At 40.0% G+C, this 22,085-nt stretch overlaps 1 protein-coding gene across 3 annotated transcripts in view; it reads left to right on the forward strand.

Moving 5' to 3' along the window:
- The first annotated feature begins 203 nt into the window (after positions 1-203).
- ITGA6 (integrin subunit alpha 6) overlaps positions 204-22,085 on the forward strand; it is a 33,089-nt gene continuing 11,207 nt past the window's right edge. For 2 of the 3 annotated variants that reach the window (XM_065412869.1, XM_065412870.1), the window contains exons 1-17: positions 204-263; positions 1,823-2,096; positions 4,240-4,371; positions 7,163-7,376; positions 8,052-8,245; positions 8,383-8,485; positions 9,403-9,507; positions 12,410-12,505; positions 14,133-14,194; positions 15,758-15,915; positions 18,020-18,178; positions 19,162-19,277; positions 19,394-19,583; positions 19,671-19,754; positions 20,001-20,080; positions 20,236-20,313; positions 20,421-20,523. In XM_065412869.1, the coding sequence (XP_065268941.1) occupies positions 219-263; positions 1,823-2,096; positions 4,240-4,371; positions 7,163-7,376; positions 8,052-8,245; positions 8,383-8,485; positions 9,403-9,507; positions 12,410-12,505; positions 14,133-14,194; positions 15,758-15,915; positions 18,020-18,178; positions 19,162-19,277; positions 19,394-19,583; positions 19,671-19,754; positions 20,001-20,080; positions 20,236-20,313; positions 20,421-20,523 (2,193 nt within the window). In that variant the 5' untranslated portion in view covers positions 204-218. Of the gene's footprint in view, positions 264-1,822; positions 2,097-4,239; positions 4,372-5,807; positions 5,925-7,162; positions 7,377-8,051; positions 8,246-8,382; positions 8,486-9,402; positions 9,508-12,409; positions 12,506-14,132; positions 14,195-15,757; positions 15,916-18,019; positions 18,179-19,161; positions 19,278-19,393; positions 19,584-19,670; positions 19,755-20,000; positions 20,081-20,235; positions 20,314-20,420; positions 20,524-22,085 lie in introns of all 3 variants that reach the window. The other variant, XM_065412868.1, reaches the window with a different exon arrangement.

Raw genomic sequence — 22,085 nt, forward strand, 5'->3', positions numbered from 1 at the left:
CTTATGCCCAAATAAATTTGTTAGTCTCTAAGGTGCCACAAGGACTCCTCGTTGTTTTTGCTGATACAGACTAACATGGTTACCCTCTGAAACTGGAATTAAAATTGTATGTTTATAATCAAAGCACAAAATGTTCTGACAAGAGTTAACCATAGTGTGTAAAACTGTGTTGTGATAATGCAGCTGATCCAGCAACGGAGAGTAAAGAAGACCAGTGGATGGGTGTAACTGTCCAAAGTCAGGGGCCAGGAGGAAAGGTGGTGGTAAGTCTATAGGACTTGAATATTTATTAGTATTTGCTTAGGCTTATGCTGCATGTTTTAAAGTTGTCTGCTTTTCTATACCTTTACAGAACTCTTTCTAGGTTTTGTTGCTATTAGGTTCCTAAACATAAGGAATTAAATTTTTTCCTAGAGGAATGAGGCACTGCAGATAGTCTGAAAGTTTTTTCCCCCCCCATCATGACAACTCAGAAAACAGCAGAGTTTTTGAATGATTTTCTAATTCTCTGAATTTTGAATTGGTTTGATTTCATGATCCCAGTAATCTAGGGTAGACAGTAGATACTAGTAAAGCATCTCTGTGGCTGGTGTTACTAAAGTGTGGTTTTAAAATGAAAGCATAAAGTACTTTTCAATTTTTTAAAAATGTTATCCTTCAAATTCTTTTGTATGAGTTCAGGAGAAATGTCACATTTTCTTGGACTTGTTGTCAGTATTAGTAAATACAAACCTCCGTCTGAGGTTCACCATGGGTGAGTGATAACTACAATGGAATTGATGGCCTCTAACAGTGGATCTGATGATTGTTTTCACTCCAGGATTGTGGAGTGAAATCACTTTTGTAATTCTACTTTCTGTTAAAGATGCTAATGATGATGAGTCATATACCCTTATTTTCAGTGGTGCAGAGGGAAGAAACTTTCATAAGATACCACAGAATGATGCCATAGAGCTTTGTATCTTAATGCTCTTATTGCTAAATACACTACTTATGGTAGTACAGTATATCAGCTATGGATCAGAAATGGGGGCATGGCGAGGAACCTTCCCCCATGTTGCTATGCTCATGCAAAACTACCACTTCCAACCTTACTACCCTCCAGAATTGTTTGCAGTGGCATTGTAGCCACCAGTTTCAGGATATTAGAGAGACAAGGTGGGTGAGGTAATATCTTTTACTGGACCAGCTTCTGTTGGTGAGAAGGACAAGCTCTTGAGCTCCACAGAAGAAGAGCTCTGTGGAGCTCAAAAGCTTGTCCTTTTCCCCAACAGAATTTGGTCCAATAAAATATATTACCTCACCTATCTCGGCTCTCCCTTACCTCCAAAACTGTTAGTTAGTAATGCTACTGGAGGCAGTATTAACTTGCATGGAGGGAGGGGCAAATTCACCTTGTCATCAACAGGGAACCAGTGACAGCCTGGCTTCTGCACAAACCATGCTGCCATTTCTGGGAGAAGCAAGCATGCCCCCCGCCCTCCAACCTATGTGAAATATTGAGTATGTGTATAGTAGTGCTGTGATCTGCAAGGTTTCCAATAACTTTACATGGGTTAGCACAGCCTATGTGGTGGTGGTGTTTTTTCTTCCCATCAGCATGCAGACGTTACAAGAGGATGTGACTTAACTTCTGAGTCTCTGTTGTCAATGTTCTTTGAGACATAAGTTCCTAGTTTGTATGCTTATTGTTGCTAGGGGAGCATGTGGCTTATAGAGAATGGCCTTCTCATTATTTGGCTTTAATGATAATTTTGCAGGAAAAAAATACGGAAGGCATAAAATATTTTGCTTATCTACAGTATCTTTGTTTTTCTTGCAGACATGTGCACATCGCTATGAGAAAAGGCAATATGTAAACACAGTTCAGGAATCTCGTGATATCATTGGAAGGTGCTACCTGCTGAGTCAGGATCTCACTATTAAGGATCCTAAGGATGATGAGTCTGCTATGGATGGTGGAGAATGGAGTTTTTGTGATGGCCGACTGAGGGGCCATGAGAAATTTGGTTCATGTCAGCAAGGTGTAGCTGCTACTTTTACTAGAGACTATCATTATGTTGTATTTGGTGCACCAGGAACTTATAACTGGAAAGGTATGACCCTCTCTTCTCCCATTCTAGATTTTTCAGCATTTACCCCGGTTTTGTAAATGCTAAATTATTAGCTCATGTCACATTAAAAACTTGTAAGGCAGAGCTCCCCAATGTATGGGTGCGCCCTCCTGATCGAGGCACAGAGGAACGTTTGGGATGGTGTGGCAGGGGGAGGGAGAGCCACCCAGCCCCGCTTCTGGCCCCGGCCCTGGCTGCCTGCCTGGGGATCCACTTCCAGCCACAGCTGCTGGCCCTGCGCCCATGGTCCCAGCTGCTGGCCTTGACCCTGGCCAAGGCTCCGCTCCCGTCCCCTGCCTCCAGCTATGGCCCCAACTTTGGCCCCCTTACCCCGTCTGCGTTCCCCCCCCTCCTGGAGTCGTGGCCTCACTCCAGGCCTCGGCTCTGAGCGGGCACGGGATAAAAAATTTGGGGACCAGTGTTGTAAGGGGAATTTTAAAAAATTGGAATAGCTAATGGACGGATTAGATAAGTTAACATGCTGTTGTAGGAAACCCCTACCTTACTGGTCTTAATTTTCATGCAGGATTCAGTGCTTGTTTCAAAGGGTGGAACTTTCACACTGAGTGTGTATATACATATTTTTAGCATTATTTGGCCAACATCTCATTTTTCTGCATTTGAGCAATTATTCAGACTAATGTCTGCACTAAAACTTTTATCCTAATTGAGATCATTCTTTTGTGTTTGTGACATCAGTCATCTTCTGTAGAAACTGGGGGTACCTTTCAACGTGTTTAAAACCTGCAGCCGTGAGTCTCAGAGCCTGGGTCTTCAGACTCAGGGTGGGGGGGCTCGTGCTATCATGCTAAAAACAGCAGTGCAGAAGTGTAGGCCCAAAGCCCAGGGAGGTGGGTGAGTTTCGGAGTCCAAGCTCCAGCTTTTGAGCCACAACGTCTGGACTGGCTCGTCCGCCTATGTCTGTAGTCAGTCTCTGAAACTCGCTGCTGCAGGTTTTTAAAACTCAGTGTAGACATACCCTAATATATCACACATTCAGTATGGCAGGATCATGGGAAGATGATAGCAGACAGAGCAAATATTTAAACATTCAAGGGCAAATCCTTATGTTTTTACTCCAGTAAAACTCCATTGACTTTAATGGGTGTTCTGCCTGAGTAAAAACTAAAGACTGTGGCAACTGGCACATATCACCTAGCAAATGTTGCAAAACTCAGAAAAATAATGGATAGATTTTTATCCTTTGGTTTATGTTGAGAAATTTTCAAATGCCCGGCCTGTTTTTTTTTTTTTTTTTTTTTTTGAGAGAGATTTCTTTTTGCACATCATTACACCAATAGCTGCAAAATACGTCCCTCCCCCTCCTTTAGAATGCCTGTCTGATCTTTGACTCCTGTTATACAGTGTTCTTTCACACACCTGTGTCTGGCACATGAACCATGCAAAATATTTGAGTTAAGCTCTGGCACAAGGTATACTTTTTGTGAAGACTTAATCTTCCAAATATCTGTTTCTGTCAAGAAAATTTGAACAAGCTGAAAGAGCATATTGAGTTCAGAGACTGCTTTGTTAATTGCAAAGAACTGCTATGGCAATACATCAGTTTTATGAATATGCTTTCATATCATGGAAAAACATGTCTGTACTTGGCAAACTGTTAAATATGCCTAACTAAAGAGAAGCACCCATTTTGATTAGGAAGAGGTGTGAGATGTAGCTCTTTTTCTCTTAAAAAAAGGATGTTACCTAATTTATATTATTGGCTGCATTTAGTGATAATTTGATAGTAAAATTACTATCAGTATTTTGAAATCTTGTGGATCTAGAAGCTTTCTCTATAATGCCTTTGCTGAAAGGGTGAAATGATATGCTGAGTGAAGAGGGTTGATGATCAGTTTATTCAGTGTTTTTGTTGACAAATTTAATAATGTATACCATATTTTCCAGATCATTGCATGGCACCATAAAGTTGCTGCATCATGAGACCCATATGTATACAATACCATGAGATTTTAAAACATAACTTCAGGCTGTGTGCTATTCTTCCTCCCAATTCAAACATGATCACAAGGACAATGTTGCTAATGTCAATCAGGAACCATATATCTATTATTTTTCTCTCTTGTCATTCATCCATTTTTATTTTACCATTTCATTCCTTCAGGGGTGGTTCGTGCAGAGCAAAAGAATCAAACATTTTATGCTTTGGATATCTTTGATGATGGGCCTTATGAAGTTGGTAGTGAGAGTCGCCGAGCTGAGAATCTAGTTCCTGTTCCAGCTAACAGTTATTTAGGTAGGATTAAGCACAGATGGTAAAACTCTTCAGACTTCTTGAACACTCGCTATCCAAATGGTGTGCAATACCATAAAATACAAGCAGAAAGCAATTATTTTATGCCCCTGTAAAATGCAACCCATATTTGGTCATTCACATCCTCCTCTACATTTACGGGCTAGCGTGAAGTATAAAATGATACTCCGTTGAGGTACCTATAAGAGCTACAAATGTAATGAGACATTTAAGAGCTGTGATGAGGACCTGCAAATTCTCAGTATGTGGTTATAATCACTCTCTAACAGTAAGTACTGTCTGTGGATTCATACTCCTAGATCACATGGCCACCAGCATGTAGAATTGGGAGCTGTAGTAAAGCCTGAGTTTCTGAGAATAACTGTTAAGTCAGCATTGTGTGTGTGTGTGCTGAGAGCATAAACATTGCACCCAACTACCAGTCCCATAACTCCTAAGGCCTCTTTGTACAGCTAATGGCTGTCTTAAATAACTCAAATACAACATGGCAATTACGGATACGTTTTTAAAAGCTTTAATCATTAGCATGGATTGACACTGATAAAAATGTAGTGTGATTTTCATGATGAAAAGCAAAAGAAAACTGTCCTGCTTAATGCAAACAATGAAGAGGAAAGGCCAAATGAGAGATGCTATTACAAACCAGAAAGAATAAAGGCTGAATGGGATCTTTGAAAAACTGAATAGTGTCAAGAGAAAGAAGTGTCTTTCTGCTCCAAATGCTGATTTGTGTGACACTTCTACACCAGTACTCTTTATGTTTGCAATGGGTTTAAGTACGTGCTAGTAAAATGGAGCCAGAAGAGCTGGTGATGGAAAGAGAGAGGGATTAATTCTTAGTATCATGTTGGGGAGAGAGCATTGCCAAGGAGAGAGCCACTTAGAGTGAAGAAATGAAAGTGAGAATGAGACTTGTTACAAGAAGAAATAGAACATCAGTTGCAGTTAAACAGGAATCAGATCAAGAATTTGTAGGTGCTGGAGACCATAAATAGTGATGGTAAAGAGATGAATTCATAGCATTTCTAAAGATCTAAATGATCCATTTGGATTGAGGCAGGAATGCAAGGGCTAGGGATGTTATGAAGGAGCTTTCATGCTGTTGTGAACAGAATAAGACTGCAATAAGCATGACAATAGTATTTTTGTCTTCCTGTTCATCAGCATTAAATTTTCATAACAAGGCTAATGTTGCATTTATATCCTGGAGGCTTTGTCACTCTAAAAACTCCTTTGCTTGATTTGACACGTCTTTGGAATCAAATTAACTTCCTCTTTCATTGGTAAGTACTGCAGTGCCAGCCTGGCATTAATTGGCAGTTGCTGTGCCCTAGGTTATATGTGATGTGCAGTTATTTTTACTGCCTAACTACCATATTTTTCTTCTTTGATCTCTTCCCCCCCATATATGTTCACAGGTCTTCTGTTTTTGACAAGTGTGTCTGATACTGATCCTGATCAGTTTGTATACAAAACATTGCCTCCCAATGTAAGGGTGGACAAATCCACTGGTGTGATGATGAATAGCTACCTAGGTTTGTTACCTGAGGTGACAGTATATATGGTCTTGGTCATACCTTCTGTGTGTGTGTGTGTGTATCCAGACTTTGACATAATCTTTATTTATTTAATTTCCCCCCCATTTCAAATTCATTCAAGTAAAGCATGTAACAGCAGGGATTCAGATGAAGGATAGCTTATAAAGTAAGGGGCTTTGGAGAGGACTTGATCTGTAATGTAGCTCTCAAAATATACTGTAGCCTTCTTACCAAGCTTATCTGAAACTCTGTCTTAATTCTGTAATTGAGAATCGGAACGGCAGTGGTGAAGGATACCAAGAAAAGGAGACTGGGGGCTTGATATTTACTTCCCTTCTAACCTAGATTTTTCCTCACAATTTGTATGACTTTTGATATTTAGATTTATAGCACAAATTCATGCATTATCCTAATATATGTATGCAGTAATTCTGTTAAAATATGTAAAATAATAATTCAATGTATTAACTTTAGAATTTAAACTGAATATTTAGGACTGCATGCTTTTTAAAATTTCCTTTATAGACATAATTAGCAAGTTATTGCTGATTTCACCACTACTGTATACAGCAGATTCTCAAATACTGTCTAACATTAACATAAAATACTGTGCTTGTACAATGTTTTGCATGTTTATAACAGAAAATAACATTTGTATGAAATTCATAAGTGTTCATTCTGTTAGAGGCTAAGTACTTAAGCTCTATTAAAGTGGTTAGATTTATTAAATTGGTTTTAAGTTATACATTTTTAAAAAAATATCCACCATAACCATGTGTAGTGTCTGTAAAATGTACAGATGGTTGGTGTGTTTGCGTGCATTTACACGCACATTATAGACACATACAAAAACACATCCATAGAGTATCGGATTTGTTTGACCAACCATCTGTACATTTTACAGACGCTACACATGGTTATGGTGGAGATACAGAGACATGTCTGTAATATTAAAAACTTTCACTTAGGGTCTTTTCTTTCTACAGACATTACATGGATATATGCTTCATATCATTCTGTATTCACACTTGTGTACTATTCCATTTATAAGGTGTTTATTGTTATAGCTGATTTAAAAGTAAATGAAATTGGTAGCATGTAGTGGATATACAGTATTTGCTAAACTTGGTTTCAGTAGTGCTACCAGGCACCACTTTAATATAGTGCATATATATTATTTTCAGCTCTAACAATAAAAAACTCTAGCTATTGGTTTTTGTTTTCTTTTGTTCTAGGTTTCTCTTTGGACACTGGTAAAGGTATCGTTTCCCAAGAAGAGACAACTTTTGTATCAGGTGCACCAAGAGCCAACCACAGTGGAGCTGTAGTTCTGCTGAAAAAAGATACCCAAATTCCGAGAGCACTCTCGCTTGTGCATATATTTGAAGGAGAAGGGCTGGCCTCTTCTTTTGGCTATGATGTTGCAGTTGTGGACCTCAACAATGATGGGTAAGGCTCTTGTTAAGCTCATGCTATTAAATCCTAATTTTGTATTGCTGCAGTGCATTGTATGTATAGCGTACCTAAAGATGACTTGCAAATGGAGGAAAATGTGGAGGAATGGAGTTGTGTGCCCTTCCCCCTGACTTTAGGATGTATAGGGAAGGCTTTCCAGTTTGCTTGTTTTTTCTGCTTGATTTTCACATTAGCAATATAGGGCATACTAAGTCTGGCCTTCCTTTTCAGAGAAGTACACTGGGTGCTGTCTCCAAATTTATTTGAAGGGATGTGACTATTGAATAGTTTAGACTTGTTTTCTACTCATTGTTAGAGCAATCCAGCTAGATGAAAAGTTGACTGAAACTTGAATGGGTTATATGTAAAAGAAACCAAGCAGAAAAAAAAATCACATTCAAGCAAAAATCCTTTTAGGTCTTCTTTATACAGCACAGAAAAGAGGGGGAAAGCCACAAACTCAATTTGTTTCTTTAATAAAAATTGCCAGGTTAATTTTTCACTATTGAACCAATTTAATGTGCTTCCTAGTGACCTTTGCTCAGCAGCTGCCTCTTTGTCTGACCAACTTACTTACATTATATTCAGCCTGTAGTTTTTAACTTGCCAGGAATTTTCACTTATTTCTCAGAATTCTTTTAAAATTTCTGTACTTTGTTTCATTTAAAGTTGGCAAGATATTGTTGTTGGAGCCCCACAGTATTTTGACCGAGACGGAGAAATTGGGGGTGCTGTGTACATCTACATTAACCAACAAGGCAAATGGGAAGGGGTAAAGCCAATTCGTCTCAATGGAACCACTGATTCTATGTTTGGTATTGCAGTTGAAAATATTGGTGATATTAATCAAGATGGATTCCCAGGTGAGAAAATTGACCTGCGAAGATGAATGTCCATATATTTTTTTTCTAAAACTAGATTCAGAGCATCTTACTTTATCATGACTGTAACCATTCATCGGGATAACATTTAGCTAAATCTCCTAATTCCTTTTCAACAGATATTGCAGTGGGGGCACCATATGATGATTTTGGCAAGGTGTTCATATATCATGGATCCAAGAATGGAATAAATACAAAGCCAGCACAGGTAATTAAACACCCGTTACCACCTGTGCTCAGCCTTGCAGAGCATTATAAGCATCAGAAGTTTTGTTCCACAAAAGTATATAATACTGGGCAACCTCCACAATAGGCATTGCTCTGTGCACTTTCTGCAGGCCCAGATCCTTGGCTACAGCAAAGCTCAAGAAGGTGTCTGCGCAAAAGTGGCTTTTAGCTCCTTTTTCTGCTTCCCCCAATCCTGGACTGGCTGTGTGTTAAAGGAGCCTGAGGATTCCCAGGAAGCCATTGTGGCACACAACAGTCACCAGGGCACAGGGAAGCCCAGCCATATACTCTTTGCTGGCAGCAGGGAGGGGTGATGGTAGAGGATATATCATGGTGCTTAGATACCACAGTGATGGGAAGCTGCATAAAACCCTGAGATGGACATCTAAGCTACCCAATGATCCTACTACACTGGTACGATCTTCCTGGCTGGCTACCGTGGCTTTAGGGTTAATTTGCACTCCACACAGTGGCCATATTGCAGTGCATGCTTTGTGCCAATCTGGCCTATAATATTTAAGGGCCAAATTCAGACTTTCCTTGCATCTGCCAGACCTAAGGTCTGGAACGGGAGCAAGTGCCACCTGAAAGGAGCACTTCTTCAGAGGCATGGCATTTTGGAAAAGTGCAAGTCATCTGCTGCTTTTACATAACTGAGAACACAGGTTCAAAAGGGAAGAGTGCAAGTGAGCATGTTCTATTCACCAGCCAGTTATATTTTTCTCATGCTGGATTCCCCAAATGGTGGAAACCCAATGCACAAACAGAACAGAGGAAAGGAACATGTGGATTTGTATGCCCCACTTCTCCAGATTTCCTAGATTTTTGGAGTATAAAGCAATGATAATTACTTAAATGTCTTATTCCCAACAATCTGTTTGATTTTAGATTCTTGATGGCAAAAAATCCAGTGTTCAATATTTTGGTTATTCTATTACTGGAAATATGGATCTCGATAGAAACTCCTACCCTGATATTGCTGTTGGGTCACTTTCAGATTCTGTCTCTGTTTACAGGTGTGTACTGTATATAGTATTTTAACTAAATCTAGATTGGTTTTCTAACGAACTGCTTTGAAGAGATGAATGGTTTGATTCAGGTTTGTAATGCATTTTTTTTTCCCTCCAGAGGTTGAAAATTATGCTGGGGAAGAATACACACATATCAGTCTGATCTCTTTTGGGTATGTCTACACTGTACACTTAGCCCAGGCTCTGACTCAGAGTTGAGTCCAAACTACCCTTCCATCCACACACAAATCAGTTTGACTTGGATCAGCAAGCACTCAGGGCCTGGTTCCAAGGATCCTGGTAGGGGGGTGGGTCAGAGCCCAAGTCCCGCTGGGACTGAGGTCTAAGCTCTGTCATTTTGCAGTGTGGATGCTGCTCAAGTCACACACCTGGGTGAGAGGATGGTGTAGAGCAGTATAGACACATTAGCATATTATCGCTTATTAGCATGGCTGTGAGAGCCAGATCCAACACTAAACACAGGTTTACAATGTAGTGTGAATGCTCAAGCATGGACTTGGAAACACTGAGTCCACAGGCCTGAGTCTCGCAGACCTGGGCTTAGTGTGCAGTGTAGACATACTCTTCTACAAAACTGGCTGAAAGATAACCTAATATCCCTGAGGTTTAGCTTTTGTTATGCGTTTCTCAAGAAAACGTAGCAATGTTTAAGAGAACTGTAGATTATGAGCTCTTGGAATGATGCATGTAAGGTGGGATAATTATAGTGGCTATTGGGCAAATCCTGCATGCATGCATGCATGCCCACCATGACCAAGTAAGGCCTTAACACTGAGGAATCTGTGCATTTCTGCTGTGTGAGGGGTGAAGGGGCTGAATTCAGAAAGCCCATGTAGGTAGCTCTTAAACCTGTGACATGTGGAGCTCTGCTCCATGGGGCTCCCTTCACACCAGTGTGCAAGGAGATATTGTGTGAGCGACAGGGTCAGTGGATCTACTATTGCCTACCTATCATCCCTTGATTGGGGCAGGGACCACCTTTTACTCTGTATCATGTTGAGCATAATGTGGGACCCCCATGCTGACTGGGGCCTCTAGGTGCTACCATAATACAAATAATTATAATCTTCCCCCCAGGCTCTCTTGCAGATGCGGGTGCAGTAGATGTAGGGTGTACTGAAGCCCTCAGGTTACATTAGTGGCCACAGAACAGTTTGGAATCTGACCTCTTGCTGACCTCCTAAGCCTATAGCCTGGTTACTCAGGCTTTGCACTGGGGATAGGATTTGGCTTCAGAAAGATCTAATTTTGCCATTTAATGTAATTCCTGTCGTCATACGGAACCACTAACATAAGTAGGAAGGGGAAACACGGGTAAGACTTTGAGGTCTGAGTCAAGTTTGAGGTCTCAGTCCTTATCTTCAAGGCACTCCTGGCCAAGGCTCAGGATATCTAAAAGATCGCCCCGGGATGAAGATTGTCTTTGACAACTCTGCTCCTCAGGGGACAGAGCTTTCTTGGGGTCGGTCTGAGACTGGAACAAACTCCCAAAGGACCTAAGGACCATCCCATCATTGACTGTGCCTTCTCTAATATAAGCATAGCAGCATGCACATAATTAAAAGTCCCTAAAAATACCAAGAAAAGTACAAAAACAAAACACTCGACTGCACCCACAATTCTCCCCCTTGGCAGAGGATGAGAGCAAAACCCATATGTGATGGACTTTAGTCATGTCATACAATACTTGTAAAAAGCAACAGAGGGTCCTGTGGCACCTTTAAGACTAACAGAAGTATTGGGAGCATAAGCTTTCATGGGTAAGAACCTCACTTCTTCAGATGCAAGAAGAAGTGAGGTTCTTACCCACGAAAGCTTATGCTCCCAATACTTCTGTTAGTCTTAAAGGTGCCACAGGACCCTCTGTTGCTTTTTACAGATTCAGACTAACACGGCTACCCCTCTGATACTTGATACAACACTTGGTGTCTCTCAATACTATGCTGATGAGGGCAATCTAAGTACTTATATAAACAGGAGGTGAGGACACGAATCTGGTGTGGTGTAAAAGGGGTGAGTCAGTGAAAGAATTCCACTGAAATAAGCACAGCTGCATTCAGCTTCTAAATATTCAAAAATGTACCTACTGGCCCTGTTCTGCTACAATTAATGGCAAAACTCAGAGTCATTTCAGTGGGAGCAGGGTTAGCCATTCTCTTCATCTGTGTAAACAAGCCTATTTTTAAAAAGAAAAGAAATGCACTCCTCATGTTTAAAACATAAAATAAAATAAAGCTGCTAATGCAGCATTATGCCAGCAATCCTACATGCATGAAAGTCAGGAAGTGAAAAATTATGTTTGTCTCCGCAGCCATAATTCAGCCATCCACACTGCACATTAAAGTTGACATATATGTTAATCTAAATGACTTCTGCTACCCACTGTACACACACAGGGTCTGAATTACAATTGCTGGGGGAACCATCACATTGAATTTCCTGACTACTTGTGCATGTAGAATGACAACCGTAACATTGCATTAACATAGAGATTTAAAAAACATTAATACAAGTCACGACCTTCGTGGGTTTTCAGGGTTGTTCAGCTTCTCTACAAAATGCTGAAGAAGAGCTCTATTTTAAGCTCCAAAGCTTCTCTCTCTCACCAACAGAAGTTGGTCCAATAAAATATATTCTCTCACCCACCTTGTCTCTTCAAAATGCTGTAAGTTTTATTTCTAACCTTTCTGAAACTCAAAACATTTATTTGAATAGTACTAGGATGTAGGGAATCTTCACAGCAAATCAATGCAAATATAAGAGTCTGCTGCTTCTGTTAAACTCAGAGTAACGTATAATTTATTTTACTAATTGTAACTTCCCCCCCTTCCCCCCCTCTCCTCACATCTGTTCCCCCCCTCCGCCCCCCCCCCCCCAAAAAAAAAAGATCTCGGCCTGTTATAAGCATTAAGAAAACCATCAAGATATCTCCTGACAAAATTGACCTGAACAGAAAGACCTGTTTGGAACCCAGTGGAATCTGGTAGGATATTTATTTTGTTGTAAGCTTTGGCATATTGAGTGCTTCATGTTTTCGGTGTAATGGGGATGGGCATGCGGACCCACTGAGCTGAAGGGAGGCACATGCAGTATGATTGATAGATGTGAAACATATTCTGATCTTCTTGTCCAATAACTGGCTTTGCTTCTGAAAAGTAAGACCAGGAGAATGGGTTTCCATTGGTTGCCATCTATGTGCATTTATTCCGTGTCCTGTAACTTTTATAATTTAGAGCCTGTAACTCTTAAAGCTTTATCCAGACTGGAAAACCTATTCGTTGTATGGCAGATTCTTAATCAAGATCCCAAAAGGCAAAGGTTAGGTAAATAGGGGATAGGAGTAGTAGACTTCTTCAAGATGACATCATGTTGGGCAATAATAAAATTTGATGATACTCTTCCTTAGAAACTTACATTTTAAAAAGTTTTTAATATAACTTCAGTGCAAGAATGAAGTGGTTGGTGGGTCATGTATATGTGTATTGGTCCCATGGTGTCCCATGTGATCTATCACTCTCTGTTTCATTCAACATACATGCATATTTTAGAGAGCCTGGGATGGCTTTTAATCACTGGCACTAAATGGAAGTTTAAAGACCAAAAATAAATAACTTTTCAATGAACATTGACACTTTGTAACAAACTAAAAGTGCAAACTACCAGAAGAAAAAGAACAGTTCCTTTCAATCTGAGTAATACAAAGAAGGGCTTGATTCTTCTATACTTATTCTTAATGAAATATTGAGGCTGCAGGACCACTGTAAGAGGGTAGAAGGCATGGGGTGTACTGGTGGTAACTTGTGAGTTACATCCACAGGGAAGTATCACATGGGTGTTTTATATTAGGAAAGCTGAAACTGGAAATACCTCCCCATGTATCAGAAAATAAATTAGAAACCAATCTAGTTTTATAGAAAAACAGATCTTGATAAACATAATTTGGTGCTATTATCTCCTCATGCACTGGCTTTTTATAAGGTGCTCTACAAATAGTGACAGTCACAAGAACCAATTATCTACTTTAGATATTTAATAGCTAGAACTTTCCAAGTGGAAGAAGACTTCCGTAGTAAAGACCCATTAGCAGACAGTAAATAAATAAAAAATAAAATATGTTTTACATCCTGCTGCGGCACCAGTGTAAATGACTACACTGGATGCAGCCAATAAAGAATCAAGCCCATTCATGTTAAACAGTCAGACTAAATATTTCCTACCCAATCACTGGCTCAGGTTTCAGTCTCCTGTAGTGTCATAATCCAATTAGTTCTCCAAGAGATCCTCCAGCAAATACAGGAAAGACAAGATTTTTATTTATTTAAATGTGAAAAACAATTTGCTTTTGTAAAAACTTCTTGAAGCCTTTTTTTATTTTATTTTATTTAAAATATCTGAAAGAGTAAAAGCGAGAAGCACTTTTTCTTCTGGTTTTGTAATTTACCATTCACTGAGAAGTAAAATGCCAGTTCTGTTAATTCATATAATATGAATCATATTATAAAAGCCAGGATAACGGACAGGTGACTGTATTGTTTAATGAAATATTCAAACTTTCAATCTGTTGGATCATCGCTTCTTAACATTAATTTTAAATTCTTCACTCTTTACAGCATGGCTGTTGAAGCATGTTTTGAATATATTGCTAACCCCAAGGACTTCAATCCAAAAATAAGTAAGTAGTTATGAATGTTTATCTGCTTGTCATGAGGTTTTTTATTTGCTTGTTTTTTAAGGCTATTTAATGTTCTGGGAGAACAAAGCTGTGGTCAGTAAAAGTTATCTGCAGAGGCAGGTATGTAAATGATGTAACACACTCACGCTGTGTCTGCCAGATCTAAAATGTAATTCAGTACATGCTGCCAGTACTAGCTGTCACTCGAGAGCTGTAGCCTGAGCTAACAGAAGTGTAGCATTCTGTAGAAATGTAATTAAGTTGTATTACTAAATTGCTTGGGTGAAAGCTAGATTTTGACTGGTTCAAAGCCATGTAGTGTATGCCAACAAACACTCCCAGAAGAACTGTAAAGCCTATTCACACACCAGTGTCACTCCATAAAATATAAAGTTTTAAAATCCTGTTTGATAAGTAGTATTTGCTGTTTGTCGAGGGACTTTTCCTACAAACTTACTACTAAGGGTGTTCCTCACATGAATCGTTCCTTGGAAGCAGCAATTGGAGTAAGGATTACTTGCATGTGTAAGGATTTGGAGGCCTGTGCAATAAACTTATAAAAGTTTAAGAGACCAATTTCAGATGTTTTCTATTTTTTCTTAAGTGAGCAAGATACTGCTTTTGTTGTACCATGGGAAGGTGTAGGGATTGTGGTTTTTTTTTGGGGGGGGGGCGGGGGAGGGGGAATGTTACATGGGAGGGCTTTAAAAATTATTTTTTCTCCTGACTCCTCATCTCCAGTCTGTGTTTATTGGGGACAAACAGCCAAATGCCCAAGGAACTGCTTGAGTACAGCACTCTAATGCTGAGTACGGCACAGATCCTGCAAACACAGGAGAAACTTTATGCTCATTAGAAGCCCTGTTGACTTCAGTGACTATACATACCTAAGCATAAGTGTTTACAAGATTAGAGCCTATCATAGCTGCTGCTTGGCCAGGCCCTGTAATATTAATTCAGCTCTGTGGGTACAGGGTAGATTAAAACTGAGCAGGGTCTATATCTATCAAAACCTCACTTGGCTAGAAGGGCACTGACCTGCATGGTAGCTTAGATACCACAGTCTCTATATAAATACCTAACAGTGGATGCTGTTGTCTCATCCAGTCAGGTGCTTGTGGGGCACATCAGGGAAAAAAGAGAAAGTTTATGTGGGGCCTTCACAATGTTTTGTGTTCCAGCCTTGCCTCTGCTGGCTATGCAGTGTATTTACCATTTGTATTGTCACAGCAGTGTGCACATGGGGGACAGGAAACTTTTCTTTAAAAAAAAAAAAAAAAAAAAAAAAAAAAGGCAGCTTATTAATTGTGAAAGCTCCTTTTGGACATGTGCAGGGAAAGGGAAGCTGGCTGTCAATTGGGAAATGGCCAAAACAGGCAGATAATTAAGGTTATGCTTCAAAGATGGCTTTGCAAACAAAGGAGAGTAGTTAATAAGCCCAGTACTGGACAGTGTGTAGTTCTCCTGGCTAATATGACAAGCCCACAACTCATAAATTAGCATTCTTAGTGCTATAATATTTCCTAATTGTAGTTCTGTATTTTCCTTTTATTTTTGATCTAGAACTTAACTATACTTTTGAAGCAGAAAATGACAGGAGGCGGTTAGGCCTGCCATCTCGAGTTCAGTTTTCTGAGCATCTGTCTGATCAGTTCATTGGAAGTATAATTCTAGGAGGACAGAATAGAAAAGAATGTGTGACAACCTCTCTTGTGATGCAGGTAAAGTGATGGGAGAGTATTATATTTTTGATTTATACCCAATAGAAAAACTTCTATCCTGGGCACCAGGTACCTTTTGACATAACTTTAAAGTATGACATACAAGATAAAGCCAGCACCACTTTCTTTCTTCAAGTGTGTGTGTGTGTGTGTGGGGGGGGGGGGGGGGGAAACAATCAGAAAAAACAAAATCAAGCTCAAACTGACCCTGACTCTCTCACGAATGCTATCTCCTACCTCCCCAAAAGCCTGAATTAAAACATATGAGCCTTGTAGTGTGCCCTGAAGATCAACAGACTGAGGCTTTCAGAACAAAGGAGAGGGAGTAAATTACAAAACTGAGGACCCTCATGGAAGACCTGTACACAAGAACAATGGCTACTCCTAGGGGAATTCTGCACCAAAAAAATAAAAATTCTGTGCACAATATTTTAAAATTCTGCATATTTTGTCAAAATAACACAATAGAATCATGCCAGTTTCAATTATTTTGGTAATGTATTTCAGAATACTTGTCAGATAGTATGTCTGTAACAATACAGACCAAAAAAAAAAAAAAAAAAAGATTCAGGAAACTCTTTTTGACAAATAGACTCCTTACTAAGTACATTAATACATAACTTTGAGTAATAATTCATTTAAAGTAGAATACAGAAACATATTTCCTGCACCCCTCAGAAGCCGAGCAAAGGCTTGGGGGAGTCAGGGGTAACAGAGGAGCTGCGGGAAAGAGAAGGAATCTGGGAGTGAACCTGGAGGGTTGTTGTGTGTGGGTGGGAGAAGTATGGAACAAGTTTATTTGGGGAGAAGGGATTGTTACGGAGTTAGGGAGCCTCCCTCATGCAGACCCTGACTGACCTCTAGCCTCTCCCATTCAGTCAATCACATCTGCCCCCATCCCCTGCTGCCCCTCCTCTCCCTGTCTCCATGTGGCCCTGCAGCTCCCTTCCCATTCAGCCCCTGGCTCAATGCTGTCACTCCACTGGCTCCTGAGTCAGCTCCCCAGTCTGTCCCTCCCACTAGCCCTTCTGAACCCCACTCTGTGATCCCCCAGCAGCCCCATGTGCCCCCCTCTGTCCCTCCCGTGTCTCCTCACCTGGCCCCCCCGTGAGGAATCAACCTTTCAGCCAATGGCTGGCTGCTGTCTCTTCTGGTGCCACAGCCACCCCTGGTGGGTGAAAGGCGTAATTGTATTGCATCTCCAGCAGAATCTATATTCTGCGAAGGAAAAAAAAAAAAATCTGCGGAGACCATGAATTCTTTACATATGCAGTGGCACAGAATTCCCCCCAAAACTAAATAGCCTTGGGCATTTAATGCGGTTCTTAGTGGACGGAAAAAGGATTGTTATGGAGGACGTTGTCCGTTATAAATTTATTTTCCTGGAGGACTCTACCATGGGGCCGAGCGTGAGGGGCAGGAAAATGATCTTTGCACTCCATGCCTAGTCTGCGACCAAGCAACAGCCTTGGAAGTGTCACTGTTGCAAGCCAATTTTTGCTTCACTTTTCTTTCCACAATTGAATGAATCCTTTACAGCTGTGGTTTTCAACCTGTGGTCTGCGGACTCCTGGTGAACTGCAGACTATGTCTCAGGGGGCCGTGAAAGGTTGCCATTACAATAGAACAGTGGTTTTCAACCTGCGGTCCATGGATTCCTGGGAGTCTGCATACTATGTCTAAGATTTCCAAAGGGGTCTGCACCTCCATTTGAAATATTTTAGGGGTCTGCAAATGAAAAGGTTAAAAACCACTGCTCTATTGGGGGGGGCGGGAAGTATGTCCACTGTTTCCTCTTCTAGTGGATGGTTATTAAAGATATGATGCTTACCTCTGTGTTCCCAGATGTTATTCCTAGTGATCATTACCTGTGAGAGAGATCATTCGTGAACCAATGGGCCTGGGGTTCAGATGGCCCTTACCAGCATGTCTGTTGTTAATGAACATGTCTTTAAGTCAATGAATACATTCAATTTTTTCCCTTGAGAAACATAGTGAAAGAATCTTGCTTGCACTCTAAACAAAACAGTATATTGCTTAGTTACCAAATCTAGTGGGATTTTTTACACTGTGTATTAAATAAGCTATTTCAAATGTTTAATAGGAAAATATCAAAGATAAACTACGTCCCATTCCTGTATCGGTTGGCGTTAAAATCAGCGGCTCAGAATCCAATTTACCATCAAAGAGAAGACAAGGAAGATCACTTCCAGATCTTGTTCCAATTCTAAATTCAAATGAACCAGAAACAGTGAACTCAGAAGTAAGTCTCTTCTTGAATAGATCTTTGGAAGATGATGCAAAGTGGATTGTTAAGCCAACAAAACACAAAGTTTGTATGACAGAAGAGTGGACAGGTTGGGTTATTTGCATAGGTAATTAGTTCCAGTATAGTCTTTAATATTCAACTCCAATTCAGGAATATGCATGCGTGTGTGTGTGTGTGTGTGCATGCATGGCACATGCACGGCATATGCACTTGTATCAGAAGTCACTGAATTAAAGGCTGTAAAGAACTAAGCTATGACCAAAGAGAAGTAAGTGAGTAGGCACATGACATACAATTAATTTATAACCTCAGCTGTGGGATTATATGGGCTCTCATCACTTGTGGTAGCAGAAATTTAAAATGTGCTCCTGCATCCTCCTAAAACAGAAGTGAAGATGGCACAGCTGGTTAACACACTAACTTTGCACCCCACAAGGCTCAGGTTGAAATTTAGCTTTGGTCACAAGTGAAAATTAATTGAGTTGTGTCATCCTTGTGAATGCGTCTCCCACGTCACACGAGCACTATGCAATTAATGTTTGCAGCGTCAGGGTACCCTGGAACGATTGTCCCTGGAACTTGGGGTTTGTCTACACTTCAAGCCAGGGCTGTAGTCCCCAGCTTGAGGAGACATACCTGTGTTTGCTCAACTCCCATTAAAGTAATGAGCAGGAGAGGCACATATCACTTTGAAATAGTGGGCCCCAAACTGACCCAGATTTTGTATTTCCACATGACATGATGCTGTCACTTAGCAGCAACAAGATAAATTTCCAGCAAAGCAATAGTGTCCCCATCTCCTTACAGCTGAAAAGGTGAAGTCAGACTAAGGCCATGTCTGCGCAATGAAGGGTGTATGAAGTGTCTGTGGATCTGAACTAACTGTAGCATATGTCAGCAACTGTGTTTTGTTTTTTGAACATAGATTTTAGTATTGTCGTATGTCCTAAAATAAACTACTTTTGGCTTTTATATAGGTGCAGTTCTTAAAAGAAGGATGTGGAGAGGACAACATATGTAATAGCAACCTAAAACTTCAATACAGATTCTGTACCAGAGAAGGAAATGAAGGCAGATTTGCTTATTTACCAATGTAAGACTTAATTTATACATTAGCAAAAATTAATGCGTTTGGATGGATGTTTGGAAGGGACGTGTTTTTTTTTCCCCCCCTTAATGTGTGAGACTTGTTATATTTTGTTTCCATAGTGAGAACAATGTTCCGGTGCTTGTCCTCAAAGATCAGAAGGATATTGCGCTAGAAATAACTGTGACAAATAATCCATCAGATGCAAAAAATCTCCAAAAAGATGGTGAAGATGCCCATGAAGCTAAACTAGTTGCAACTTTTCCAGATAGCTTGACCTACTCTTCTTTCAGAGAGCTGAGGGCTTATCCTGTAAGTATTCCAGAAAACCAGGACAAAGGTATATTACATATATTTAAATACTTACTGTGTTTTGACTTCTGCACATCTTTAATTCAGGAAAAACAATTAACTTGTGGTGCCAATCAAAATGGTTCTGAAGCAGTGTGTGAACTTGGAAATCCTTTCAAGAGAAATTCCAATGTGAGTGGCTTGTTTTTTCTTTTTTTAATTAAAGATGGGCCTAATATATAAAGTTAGATTCTGGACCTAGTCCTGAAGTTTCCCTAAGTTTAAGAGTGTTTATGTCTTTGGGGTTTGATTTGGGGCCTATCCCTGTTTTCAACGTTTCAGAATTCTATGATATATTTTTTTTCATAAAACAAAGTTTTTGCTTACAAAAATATATTCACCTAACATCATACTGTGTGGATTTTTTTTCTTGTTTAGGTAACCTTTTATCTGATTTTAAGTACAACTAAAGTTAACGTTGACACAACTGATTTGGATGTTAATCTGAAGTTGGAAACGTAAGGTTTTTTGTTTTTACCTTTTCTCTTGGTGTTTTCCCATATACTTGTAAACATTAAGGAATGGCTTCAATTTGTTTTGTAAAGGCAATTTTACTGTAATGTGAAAACTGTTAAAATTTAAAATAAACACTGCCATTTCCTTTTCATTATAGAACAAGCAATCAAGTTAATTTGGCTCCAATTACTGCTACTGCTAAAGTGGTTATTGAATTGCTTTTGTCACTCACTGGGTAAGTGTTTATAGTTAGCATAACAAATCAATGTGAGAACGAACCCTTTGCTGCAACCCGTACTAAAATATGATCTCTCTCTTTTTTTTTTTTTTTTAATTGAACAGAGTTGCTAAGCCTTCCCAGGTGTACTTTGGAGGTAATGTAATCGGTGAGAGTGCTATGGAATCTGAAGATGATGTTGGAAATGTAATAGAATATGAATTCAGAGTGAGTTGATCTAGATTATTAAGAAATCATGATTGATTTTTTTTTCTGACACTTGTGTTAATATAGTATTTTAAAATCTGGCTGATTCGAAGATGGCTGCCCTAGCACCTGAATCACCACCATGAACCACCTCCCTCTTCACTTCCACAACACACAACCTGACTGATCCATCAAGACCGGGGCTTCCTCCAGCCTTGAAAGTTCAGGTTCACACTTCCAAAAAGCATCTTCCATTTGTTTGTGTGCAGTCCCTTGCACCTACAATTTTCCAGCATAAATATCCATGCCTACAGGTAACAAAACTTACATACACAAAACCCATCAATGGTATGCCCAGTGTTAGTGCTCAGAAAGTGTGTGCAGATATTTGTGCATATAAAGCCGAGCATCCACAAACCAGCTGTGTTGTGGCCCTTTTTGAAAATATGGCCATGAGCTCACTCTCTTGGCCTTCTGCCTTTTAATTACTAAGACAAGATCTCATATCCACGCATCTCAAATGGTCTGCAGGTTCCTGAATGCTCCAGTGTTGGCAATGAACATTTTTGCTCCATGTATTTCCCTCCATCCACACATTCGTGCTCCACACTTGCTCAGTGTAGCCCATTCCTTTTTCTCAAGACTGGCTGCTCTTGCACCAGAACCACCCCCTTGTTCCCCACCTTCCAAAACACATCCTGACTGGCTGTGGTGTGTTTTTGAAGCTGGAATCCTGGTCTGCTCTCCTCATACCCCCAGTGGACACATGATGAGGTTGTTAATTTGTGCATTCATGGTCTCTGTTCGAGGGTTGGAGAGAAGGGTTTCAGGGGAAGGGAAAGGAGCATGTCTCAAGTTCAGAAGCACCTAGATCCATTTTCTTTATCATTCGTGTCCCTGCCTTGGGCTCCTGAAGACTTCCTTCTGCAGTTCTCTTTAATTATAGCTGATGCAGTAATTAGAATACTTGTTGTAGTTTCTGTGGCTCAGTGATGACAAAGCTCTAGATATTGCAGCATTGCTCTCTGACTAAAAAAAACAACAACAAAAAACAACTACCATACTGCTGGAGCAAGACGGACAGAAGTGTAATTCTGTGGCACTATAAGATGTTCCCTTATAGTTTAATCCTCCTGCTTGTCTATAACTGAGCACATTTTTGCTACTGCTAGAACGTTCTGGCTCCTGTTGTGGTCCTACAGGAGAAAGATCCCACTTATGTTTTCAGACAGTACTGGCCCAGGGAGCAGACATTCCAATTGTTCCTGCACTGGAAAACATTTTAACACTAAATATGGCTGCTATCAGCCAGGCCAGCCCCAGTCTTTATATATGCTTTTGCTTACTTTATCACCTTTGTATTCTGTTCAGATCTCATAGACTAAGTCTTGCAACTACTCTAGTTTTATTTTTATCAATAGAACTTTTAAATAAAATCTAGTTTCTCCTGATTTTGTTATACAGAATTGTATGCTAGATCATCCAGAACATCATGCTGTGATAATTTCTATAATTAGGAAGGTTAGCTACCTTTTATTTCCAATCAAAAGTTGTTTGGCAAATCCCAAATGTATGGTATCTTC

This window comes from Emys orbicularis, chromosome 11 (genome assembly GCF_028017835.1).
Source record: "Emys orbicularis isolate rEmyOrb1 chromosome 11, rEmyOrb1.hap1, whole genome shotgun sequence".
NCBI classification, from domain to species: domain Eukaryota; kingdom Metazoa; phylum Chordata; order Testudines; family Emydidae; genus Emys; species Emys orbicularis.